Here is a 12,732-nt window from a genome sequence, read left to right as displayed (position 1 = left end):
TCTGTCTTAGTGTCTGACAATGGGGTACAGTTAGTTTCAGCTGAGATGCAATCATTTTTAAAGAGTTGCAACATCAAGCACATTCGAACATCTCTTTATGAACCGCATGAGAACGGACAGGTAGAACGATTTAACCGGGTTTTGAAGGGTTTTGTTGCTGACGCTGTCAAGGAGAAAGGCAATTGGTTGAATGTGCTTAGAGAGCTTTGGACTTATCGTATAACTCCTCATACCACCACAGAAGTTAGTCCTTTCAAACTTCTTAAAGGAAGAGATCCTGCTTCAAATATTTGTCCCTGGTGGTTTAAGGAGAAATGCAAAGATTTGACGAAAGATGTAGTTGACATTGGAAAAATTGCTGACAAAGTTTATTGCAAGCAAAGTAAGTCAGCCTTGTGGTACAATAAAAAATGGAAAACCAAAGAGCATAATCTAGAGGTTGGTGATTGGGTCAGGATCTTGAAACCTTTCATTGTCAGCAAATGCATGAGTAAATATGGCAGGCCCATGCAAGTTAAAAAGGTTTTCAGTAATACAGTCATTACGCAAGATGGCAAAGTTTGGAACGTGAGTAAAGTTGCCAAATGTCCCATGCAGAATGATGTTCATTTGCAGTCTTATAGTGATGTAGACAGTGTTGAAACAAACGATAGTTTCTGTTCTGACTCAGTGGCTTCAAGGGTCAAAGTTGATACACGTGTCAGAAGAAGACCCACCTCCTTACAAGATTTTGTTTAATATATGTTCATATTGTTTCCTAATGAGGGGGATGTGTTACATTCTGATAGCTTTCATTTATTATTTAGCTTTGTAGGACTGTTCCTTTAACTGCATGCGACATGTTATGTTTCTGCTTGCATTCTGTGTTCTGAACAGAGTTTTCCTGATGTAGCATTCTGCACTTTCTGGTCAGTTGAACCTGAATGCAGCTGTACAAGTAACCTATGCTGTGCTGTTAAATAAACCTTAAAATTCAAGCTGTTTCCTGGATTATTACATCACCGTATCCCTCCGCCAGATAGAATGCCATAGCATGATTGATGCTAACTTAATGAAGTCGGTCACGTATGGCAAACCCAACTCTATATGGTAAATATAGGGGCATATTTGCAAGGGCATTATCGCCGCTTTAGCGGCACTTTTTGCCGATAAAGAGGTGATTTTTTTATCACCCAGTTAACAAGCTGTCGCTAACAGCAGCTAGCGACAGCTTCCAGGCGATAGAGACCGGTTTGGGGCCCGCTTTGCAAGTCAGCTATATTTATTGCTAATGACATGCAAAGTGGGCGTACCCAAACTGAAAGCAGTCCCTAACACAGCTATCGCCTATTAGCAATACCCACGATGCGATAAAAAAAACGCGCGTTAACCGCGATTAGTGCCAGGATTTTACACCTGGTATAAATCTGATTTAGCCATAATAGTCAATGGGAGGTGGATTCTACGGCTAAGTCCCCACCTGCCTATTAGCGAGATTTTCCTTAGGAATAGGAATTTTATTGCTGGAAATCTAATGTTATATGTCACCGCCATGCGGCCAGTGGCTGTCCGCCCTACATCCTAATGGACCTCTAACTTCCAACATTTGTAGTTGACCTCCATTCGCTATGCCCCACACTCCTGTCCCGTAGGAGACAGCAGATACTGTCTTCGCTTTATAAACAGTTTTAATTGATTCAAGAGGTTTTAAACCTAGCTCTCTAGCTAAGGCCAGGATTCCTCCGAGGCACCCACCTCTCCATCACTGGGGACCTGTTTCCGGTCCATTTTTATCCACAATTGATTTTTATCAAACAGGACACCACGATATAGGAAGGATTCTACCACCTCCAGTTTTCGTGTTTCTATAAGGAAGGGGGTATTCTTTTGCCCTTAGGTACCCCTGCAGTAAGATTGAAGGATTTCGATTCATTTACCCGCAGGTCCAGAAAGGCCATAAAGACTGATTAGTTGTTTATTAAGCGCTGGAAGGCTAACCCTGTTCTGGCAATTAGGACTGAGCTATCCGCATATACCAGTATTGGTACGTTACGGCTATCACAAATGGGGACGTCCGATGTTGACCCCCTGAGTGCTACCTCAACCCCATTTGTATAAATCAAAAATAAAAAGGGGCAAGGCTGCACCCTGTCTTACCCCCCTGTAATCTTGACGGGTGCGTATATTCCCCATTTTTTACGTAGCGGACATAAGCTGTTCCACAGGTATATAATTGGCGGATGAAATTTATAATAACGGCATCAATCCCCATGGGGTCCATCAAATTCCACAATTTGGTGTGGGACACGGAATCGAATGCAGCACTAAGGTCCATAAATGCCAAAAAGATCTGACCACCCTTGGCTCTGGTATATTTTTTGATTATCAAACTTAAATTAGGGCATTGGTCAATTGTGCCATTCCCCTCTTGAAACCCATATTGTGCTTCGATCAGTATATTTTTCTCCTTAGCCCACTCCTCCAACCTGTGTAGCAAAAAGCGACCCATTAGCTTTGCCGTTGTGTCCAGTAGGGAGATTGGTCTATAATTCTGTGGGTTCTCCTTATCTCCCTTTTTAAAGATCGGAATAATAATACTGGGCGACCAGGAAGATAGTGGGCCTTTTTTTTTTCTATTGCATTAATCACATTTGAAAGACAAGGGGCCCACAGGTCTTGATGTGTTAAAAATAAATCAATGGGAACTCCATCTGGACCCGGTGCCTTCCATTCAATACATTTTCCGAAACCTACTTTTATCTCTTCTAATTCTTAATATTAAATGCTCTGTCTGGGCACGGATCATGGGATAATCTACAAGTGGCCCGCTCTCTACTGGGCCAAAGACTCGTTCAAAGTCGGCCACCAGGCTTCTTCACCCAAATGAGTATCCAATGCTATACACAGGAAATCATGCTCCCTTGGTTGTTTGTAACATTTCCGGTAGAGTGGGTACATCAGAGGTCTGACAGCTAAAAAAGGACCACAATAAGTGATTTTCTCTTAAAAGGAGAGTGATGTGGCCAGGCCCACCACCCACCACCCACAAACAAAAATTTTCCACCAATGGTGCATTTGTGCGGACAGGAAGTACCACGGGACAACAATCCTTTCTCTTTGAAAAGGGGAGCATCCGTTGGGTTACGAGGTCACTTTGAAGTAGAATTTAAATTGGCAACATGCTCCCAATAACGTTATGCGGATTAGAAGCCGGCCACCAACATTTTTTAGTAGCAATCACTTTGAGAAAGGGACCTCCCAGAGAGACAAGAAACAATTTATATCATAAAATAATCAAAAGTTAGAAGAACATGTATATATATATATATATATATATTCACTGAAAAAACCATAGGTTTCAGACAAGTTATAGTTGTAATTTATTGTAATTTATATTTATATAGCGCATTATCACCAACGGTCTCTAAGCGATTGCTTTGGGAACCCCTCCTGGCTTTTTCCCTGTGAGATAACCCGTACTGGGCACCCCCATGGTGAAAGCCAGGCATCCCGCCGCGGGGGGCCATAGTGGAGATTACGCAAGCTATTGCCTGGAGTGGCAGAGTGTGAACCCATGATTCGAGCAGGCACCGAAGCGAGAATTATCGAGTCCGTGGACATTTTGGGCTCAAGACCCTGCCGCGTCGGGAATTGAACCCTGGTCCCGGGTCTGACCTCTGCTTCATGGTCTGCCTCTTCTAACCATTGAGCCACACTACTCCACTAGTTAGGAATTATCATTTAAAAAACCTTAGAAATTCCCTGAAAAAAACATAGGTTTCAAGGGTGTTATAGTTAGCTGGACATTTCACTCATACAAAACCATAGAAATTCCCCCGTTATAGTTAGTTCTGCTAACTATAACTGGCGCCCCCGCAATGCACTGCTGATGATGTCACATATTACATCATTCATGACATGGTCAGTGACATTACTGATGACATCACGGATGCCATCTCAAATGACATCCATGTGACAATCAGATACACCTCATCATACACTAGTATACCCTTTCATCACTCACTGTAAAATACAGAGTACCATATTTGAATCCATTGACACACCAATACAAGTTTCTAAAAACCCACTCAGGCAATGATCAATAGAACACTATTAAATATACTTATACAGAGCCCCCACACCCAATTTTCTTAAGCCCCGGGGGGGGAGTGACGGTCCCCGGGGCTGGGGGGGCCCTGTAAACCCCCCGCATACATTTAATTCTTGCCCCGGGGGTAGCGGTCCCCAGGGCTGGGGGGGCTGAGAGCCCCCTCTCCCATTTCAAAATAGCCCCAGGTGGTGGCAGTCCCCAGGGCTGCGGGGGGGCCCCGTGAGCCCCCCGCATACATTAAAATCGAGCCCCGGGGCTGCGGTAGGGCCCCATGAGCCACCCGCATATATTATATTAGAGCCCCAGGGGGTGGCAGTCCCCTGGGCAGTGTGGGGGGATTGGGACCCCCCACACTTTTTTTTCAATAATGCCCCCGGGATTTGGCCCCCCTGGGGCAAATTTACATATTTACCGCGGGAGACAGTGTTTCTTTTTTTTTAATATCGCTAGGATGCGCGGATGCTCGTGATTTTTTTTTTTAATATTTTTTTTGGGGCCCTGGGGGTCCTTGTGGGACCCCCTGAGCAGGCCTAGGGGGTCAGGGTGTGTCTACCCTGCCCCCTTTTCGCGTTTTGCGGCGTTTGTTTTGGTTTTCTTGTGCCTTGGTTCTACCGACGCACAAGATGGCTGCCAACATTTCCTGATTTTTACAGTTGTCAGCCAATTAGCCTTCAGCTCGTGCACGGCAGGGTGCTTGTAGGCTGCGCTTAGGGTACGCGGATAGTACTCTGGATCCACCGCACCTATAGATATATAAATGACTTTAACTGTCATTTTCTCAAGAACTACTAAACGGATTTACACCAAATAAGCAAAAGGCACAAGTCTGAATTGAGGACTACCTCTTTGCCAAATTTGGTGTAATTCCGTTCAGCCGTTCGGGCTGTAGCCGTGGCTAAAGGTCCTATGGGAAATTGCATGAGGAAAACATGTTTTGGGACCACACTTTTTTCTTGGCACCCGCTTGACCAATCACCCCAAATTTTCAGGGAAGGAGCGGAACTGAGCTAGCCAAAAGTTTGGAAAATTTCGCGCGGATTCATCAATCGGTGCTAAGTTATTGTCAATAGAATGTTGAGGATTTCCTATGGATAATAGGTCCTAACTATAACTATCTACTGGCGACCGCCATTAGATATTATGTATACATGTATATATATCCACGCACTCATCACCAGTAGACTTGAGTTCAGCAACGTCACCCAGAAATTCCGCAGAACGGTCCATGGAAGAAAATAGAAAATAAAAAACAAAAAATAATAAAGTATAGAAATAAAATACAAAAATGAAAACACAAGGGTGATGTATCGTTTTTAGATGTTCTTAAAGACAAGAGAAGCGATTGGCTACTGCAATTGCGTATGAACAATTTAGAGACTAGAGGACTGACTTTAATTGTAATGAGGATGAAGAAGTGGGTGTTCCCTATTTTTAGTAGGTTCACCGAAACTATTATGTGCAACTTGAATGACACAGCGGGTCACCTCCTTTTGTATCAAGATAATAATGATGGGACTTCACCAACCACACTTTTCTATTCATCCTCTTGATTTATCTCTTGAGTTACTGTTGGTCTAAAAAGAAATAATTTTGCACCATAATTTCCAGTGTAAAGAAGTCACTATGTAGAATGTTTGCAATTTATGTACTCTACAATATCTGTACTCTACTATATATATATATATATATATATATATATATATATAAAAAGAGAGAAAATGAAACCACAAGATTGGATGGTGCGTTAATAGCCCATGAGCTTGTGAGATTGGCTGCACAAAATAGGGGAAATAATGGTGACACACACACAAAAAAACAAATAATGTATGTAAAAAAATTGTAATTAATATTTTGCACTGGAATAACTGTGGTACAGTTTGCCTATGGAGTAACTCAATGTAAATATGATATAAACTTTAGAGTTCATAGTTTGGAAAAAGCATAGTACTTTTATTGTGGTGATGGTCAGTGGATGAGGTCTCCTTTAAAAGGACACTCTGTATACACTTCAGCATGGCCCTGTGGAAGGCCATGGCCGAAACGCGTAGGCTATTTAATGCTGTTCTGATGCATTTGGTGGAATACCTTAAATAAATGAACCGTATTAAGCAAAAGTTCAGATTGCTGCAGCTAATTTGAATGGTATTACCGGCAGACTTGACTATGGCAACACACTCTTTGCTGGCATCACCCAGAAACTCTTCAGGAAACTACAGAATGTTCAAAACGCCACAGCCAGACTGGTCCTCAACATCCCCCGCCACAGCCACATCACCGAACAGCTTCGAGAACTCCACTGGCTCCCTGTCAACAAGAGACCCATCTTCAAGATCCTCACACACGCCTACAAAGCCCTCCATGACGCCGGACCAGCATATCTGAACCACCGACTCTTATTCCACGTACGTGCCAGACACCTTCGCTCCGCCCAACTTGCCCTGCCCACATTCACACGGATCCACATGACAAGTGCCGGCGGAAGATCCTTCTCCCACCGCGCCGCCAAGACCTGGAACACCCTGCCTCTCCACCTCAGGCAATCCCCGTCACTGACCCAATTACGGAATGATCTCTAAACCTGTCTCTTCGACTGAACCCCTGCGCCCAGACGAATCAGCAGCCCCCCCTTCTAACCCCCAGTCCCTTAAGACCCTTATGGGTGAGTAACCGCGGTATATAAACCCCTGATTGATTGATATATGTATGGATGGATGTATATAGCCAAAAGGCAGCGGAGTGCCCTAAAAGGTCGTAGGGAACCCTAAAGTCCATGAGTGATAGGACAGCAAGCTGGATTGCTTATGTTTTGTGATGAAGTGTTCTTTTAGGAGGTGCGTCTGCAATTCTTGCCGACATTGGAGCAGCGTCGGGCGGTCCTAATGGATACGGAGAAGTTGTTCGAGATCCTGGGTGCAGAGATGGAAAAAGGCCTGAGGGCTCCTTTTTTCTTTTATACACTTCTTACGGCCTATTACACTATGTGCTGTTTATCGCACATGATAAATAACAATAGTCTGTAGTTCGGGGTGCGCTAAATAGCACCTCTTTCAAATTATCGGGGAATAACACACCAAAATCTGCATGGTATGGTGAATACCGTACATATTACCCCTGTTAAATTTCAGCAGGTTTGACCTGCCAAAATGTAACAAATGTTAAGTTATTTAACTCTTTCTATAATTATCCAAAGCATTAAATAAAACCAAACTCATAATTCCGTCCCCTGCATAAACAGGGCTTTACGCACGGGACGGAATTAACCACTCAACCTGTAATCAGGCCTGTGGTTTCAATCGGTTGCGGGTGGGTCGTCGACCACCAGAGATGCTGAGCTTGTCTGACAGATAAGCAGGGATGCTGGTCGTGATGGCTTTGTAAATGACGCAGCTGCTTTTGAAGATAATGCGGCCTGCAAGGGTGGTCAGTAGTAGTCTCTCGTCTTGTGGTTCTGGTAGTTAGTGAGTAACCAGGTGTGACCTTTGTCTTGACTTGTTCAGAGTTTTGGTGGAGCCTTTGAGGGACCTTCACCTCCTTCCACATTATGGGAAATGCTTGGTTTCTATGCTGACTGCTGAGCTCAGACCAGAGACAGCGGTAAAGTTAGGACTCCTAACTTCTGTGAATAACGAAATGAGTAAGTGCCTTTTGTGAATACCAAAATGGTAGTAAGTTTAGGATTTTGTCTTAAGTTAGTTCTGTGAATCGGGCCCATCCAGAGCCTAGAGGCTCCTGTGTGAAGCTGCAGAGCGACTAACTAACAAAATAAGGCGTAAAGGCGCAACCAAGCGATTAACTGACCAGCTGCTAATGTTTGTATACTGAAGCACCCTTGTGTGATGCCTTAGAAATATTAACACAAGATATGTCTTATAATTACAGCCGAATGGACCAGTTGGAAAAATGCAGCAAACTCAGGATATTCTGAGGTGCAAAAAAATGATTTGTGGGAACACGGCCCCGCAGGAGGAAGCCATTCTAAAGGGTAAGATTGCACCCGTCACTGTATCCTTACACGCCATCTGGTGTGTGGATGGGCGAACCTTGCCTCTGTTACCCACATCCTGCACCCTGTCTCTTGTACCCACACCCTGCACCCCTGTCTCTGGTACCCACATCCTGCACCCCTGTCTCTGGTACCCACATCCTGCACCCCTGTCTCTGGCACCCACATCCTGCACCCCTGTCTCTCGTACCCACATCCTGCACCCCTGTCTCTGGTACCCACATCCTGCACCCCTGTCTCTGGTACCCACATCCTGCACCCCTGTCTCTGGCACCCGTGTTGTACCCGGCCTCATGGCGGGCCCAGGACGATATCCGCTCTCCACCACCTCCATGCTGCACGCCCCAACCCCACAGGGCCGGCTACCATCCCGGTCCACCAGCGCAGGCCTGACCCCAGCGTAGGCCCATCACGACCTCAGCACGAGGCCGTGCCCGACTCCATCTTGGACCCGCCACGTCCCAACCACGTGGCCTCGGCCCCAGCCCAGGCCCCAGCGAAGCCCCGACATCGAGGCACCAAGATCCACCCAGGGGGTCGAGTAGCCACTCGACAGATCCCGGAGGAAGGGGAGTTTCGATGGGCCTCCAGCCGTCCCCGGACGCCTGGTATCGATCGCCCCCCGGCCTCCCTGGGCGCTGGCTCCACCCCCCTGCTGGGTGTCTGGACACCATCATCCCGGCCCCTCTGACCCCCAGGCGCGAGGGTCCGGACTTCAAAGACCTCCAGACCTATATCTGGGGCAACCCTGGATTAAGTCTTCAGTTGTATCCTGGACTGGAAGCCCTGCTGACGCTGTCACGGCCGACACCAGACGAACGCGTCCGTAACCCGACGACCTTCTGAGAGCCTGCTGGCGCTGCCGCGGCCTACCTTGCTGAACCTTCCGAGAGCCTGCTGGCGCTGCCGCGGCCTACCTTGCTGAACCTTCCGAGAGCCTGCTGGCGCTGCCGCGGCCTATCTTACTGAACCATCTGAGAGCCTGCTGGCGCTGCCGCGGCCTACCTTGCTGAACCTACCGAGAGCCTGCTGGCGCTGCCGCGGCCTATCCTGTCGAACCATCTGAGAGCCTGCTGGCGCTGCCGCGGCCTACTTCGCTGAACCACCTTGCTAGCCTGCTGGCGCTGCCACGGCTCGAACATCTCGGAACCCCCCAGCTCGAGGATTGAGAGCTGTGCGTAGGGTATCCCTTCCTCCGCCCAGAGTAAGACTGTCCCGCTACCTTACCCCCCATTTAAGAGACTTTCCAGATCCCTCGATCTGCTTGTACATACTGCCAAGAACCAGCAACCGTTTATTCCCTATAAAAGCTTGAGAACTTAACTTCATGTGTGGTGTCCATCTGTAGTGTTGTGATTACTCTGCTGTACGATCCTAGGAGAGGACCCTCATTCAGGAGGCCTCTCAGCAACCGCTCGGCTACTCCTCGACGGAGAGGTGGACCTAGGGGTGGTCAGTCAGACATCTTCTGCCTCCCCCGGGGACGCCTTTCTAACAACCCACATCCTGCACCCCTGTCTCTGGTACCCACACCCTGCACCCCTGTCTCTGGTACCCACACCCTGCACCCCTGTCTCTGGCACCCACACCCTGCACCCCTGTCTCTGGCACCCACACCCTGCACCCCTGTCTCTGGTACCCACATCCTGCACCCCTGTCTCTGGTACCCACACCCTGCACCCCTGTCTCTGGTACCCACACCCTGCACCCCTGTCTCTGGTACCCACACCCTGCACCCCTGTCTCTGGTACCCACATCCTGCACCCCTGTCTCTGGTACCCACATCCTGCCCCCCTGTCTCTGGTACCCACACCCTGCACCCCTGTCTCTGGTACCCACACCCTGCACCCCTGTCTCTGGTACCCACACCCTGCACCCCTCTCTCTGGTACCCACACCCTGCACCCCTGTCTCTGGTACCCACACCCTGCACCTCTGTCTCAGGTGCCCACATCCTGCACCCCTGTCTCTGGTACCCACACCCTGCACCCCTGTCTCTGGTACCCACACCCTGCACCCCTGTCTCTGGTACCCACACCCTGCACCCCTGTCTCTGGTACCCACATCCTGCACCCCTGTCTCTGGTACCCACACCCTGCACCCCTGTCTCTGGTACCCACACCCTGCACCCCTGTCTCTGGTACCCACACCCTGCACCCCTGTCTATGGTACCCGCACCCTGCACCCCTGTCTCTGGTACCCACACCCTGCACCCCTGTCTCTGGTACCCACACCCTGCACCCCTGTCTCAGGTGCCCACATCCTGCACCCCTGTCTCTGGTACCCACACCCTGCACCCCTGTCTCTGGTACCCACACCCTGCACCCCTGTCTCTGGTACCCACACCCTGCACCCCTGTCTCTCGTACCCACATCCTGCACCCCTGTCTCTGGTACCCACATCCTGCACCCCTGTCTCTGGTACCCACACCCTGCACCCCTGTCTCTGGTACCCACACCCTGCACCCCTGTCTCTGGTACCCACACCCTGCACCCCTGCCTCTGGTACCCACACCCTGCACCCCTGTCTCTGGTACCCACACCCTGCACCCCTGCCTCTGGTACCCACATCCTGCCCCCCTGTCTGTGGTACCCACACCCTGCACCCCTCTCTCTGGTACCCACATCCTGCACCCCTGTCTCTGGTACCCACACCCTGCACCCCTGTCTCTGGTACCCACACCCTGCACCCCTGTCTCTGGTACCCACATCCTGCACGCCTGTCTCTGGTACCCACACCCTGCACCCCTGTCTCTGGTACCCACACCCTGCACCCCTGTCTCTGGTACCCACATCCTGCACCCCTGTCTCTGGTACCCACACCCTGCACCCCTGTCTCTGGTACCCACACCCTGCACCCCTGTCCCTGGTATCCACACCCTGCACCCCTGTCTCTGGTACCCACATCCTGGTACCCACACCCTGCACCCCTGTCTCTGGTACCCACACCCTGCACCCCTGTCTCTGGTACCCACACCCTGCACCCCTGTCTCTGGTACCCACACCCTGCCCACTGTCTCTGGTACCCACACCCTGCACCCCTGTCTCTGGTACCCACACCCTGCACCCCTGTCTCTGGTACCCACACCCTGGTACCCACATCCTGCACCCCTGTCTCTGGTACCCACACCCTGCACCCCTGTCTCTGGTACCCACATCCTGCACCCCTGTCTCTGGTACCCACACCCTGCACCCCTCTCTCTGGTACCCACACCCTGCACCCCTGTCTCTGGTACCCACATCCTGCACCCCTGTCTCTGGTACCCACACCCTGCACCCCTCTCTCTGGTACCCACACCCTGCACCCCTGTCCCTGGTACCCACATCCTGCACCCCTGTCTCTGGTACCCACATCCTGCACCCCTGTCTCTGGTACCCACACCCTGCACCCCTCTCTCTGGTACCCACACCCTGCACCCCTGTCCCTGGTACCCACACCCTGCACCCCTGTCCCTGGTACCCACATCCTGCACCCCTGTCTCTGGTACCCACACCCTGCACGGCTGTCTCTGGTAAATTCCTTAGCTTTTTTCCGCTGTTGTCTGCTGTGTAAGCGATGGGTCTGTCTTTAAGACCTTGTTGCAAGGTGCCAGTTGGAGTTGGAACATTGCCTCTGGTTGCAGCAAGTCATTCTGGCGGGAGGGTTCTTCTGCCAGACTCAGGTAGAACCCATTCATCTTTCTTTAGCTTTTGTCAGCGACTGAAGATTTGATTACACTTCCTCCCCCTCCTGACCTGCTTGTTGCAATTGCGTCATCCTTGTTTTTACTCTTTTTTTCCTTTTGTTGTCGGAGAGTAGAGGATTAAGCTCTAAGTTAAAGCGTCCTTGGCACATTCTTTGTTTAGTAAATTGAAAGCTGACCAGTTTTCTGTGAGAGAAGTTGTGAAAATTTTGGGTATGCAATTAGACACAGTGTTTTCAGTTTGTTTGATCTGCTGGAAGTGCGCTCTCTTAGGCTTGGAGCATTGCATGTTCATCCCCGCCAACCGCCAACAAACCAAGTCAATTTGTTTGTGCAACCCTCCCCTCGCAAACGTTATGTTATGTTATGTTAATAGCACTTCTATAGCGCACAGATGCCCCAGCAAAGGGGCGTCCCGGCGCTTCTGGAAGGGAATCCAGACACAACACAAGAGAAAAGATGGAGGAGCGCACGAAACAGAATCCTAAGAGGAATGGGGGAACAAATGCGTTTTGACGGCTCTCCTGAATCTCAGCAGCTCATCAATTTCGCGGATGTGGGACGGTAGAGAGTTCCATAGCTTCGCAGCAAGGACTCGAAAGGAACGTCCTCCCGCTCTACACAATCTGAACCGTGGCACCACAGCCAAATTTTGGCCCATGGATCTAAGAGGGCGCGTAGGAGCATAAGGCTTCAAAAGATTGTCAAGAGTCGGGGGAGAGGCCATCCTGAGGATCTTGAACGACAGGCACAGTGTCTTAAAATGGGTCCTCTGTGCCACCGGCTGCCAGTGTAGAGAGCGGATGGTACTCTCAGCAGAGCAGAACCTCGGCAGTCCCACCAGGGCTCTGGCTGCAGCGTTCTGGATACGTTGCATCCGCGCGATTTCAGCCTGGTTGGCACCCAGCAATAATGAGCTGGCATAATCAAGCCGTGATAGAATAGATGCTTGAATAAC

At 49.6% G+C, this 12,732-nt stretch overlaps 1 protein-coding gene across 1 annotated transcript in view; it reads left to right on the top strand.

Moving 5' to 3' along the window:
- The window catches only part of LOC144822618 (uncharacterized), a 327,297-nt gene that overhangs the window by 128,445 nt on the left and 186,120 nt on the right, over positions 1-12,732 (top strand). Inside the window, exon 6 of the mRNA XM_078680351.1 lies at positions 7,970-8,072. Within this exon, the coding sequence (XP_078536477.1) occupies positions 7,970-8,072 (103 nt within the window). The remainder of the gene's footprint in view (positions 1-7,969; positions 8,073-12,732) is intronic.

Source organism: Lissotriton helveticus, chromosome 3_1 (genome assembly GCF_964261635.1).
Source record: "Lissotriton helveticus chromosome 3_1, aLisHel1.1, whole genome shotgun sequence".
Classification (NCBI taxonomy): Eukaryota; Metazoa; Chordata; class Amphibia; order Caudata; family Salamandridae; genus Lissotriton; species Lissotriton helveticus.
Note: the sequence above shows the minus strand (reverse complement) of the source record. Positions and strands in the feature narration are given on the sequence as shown.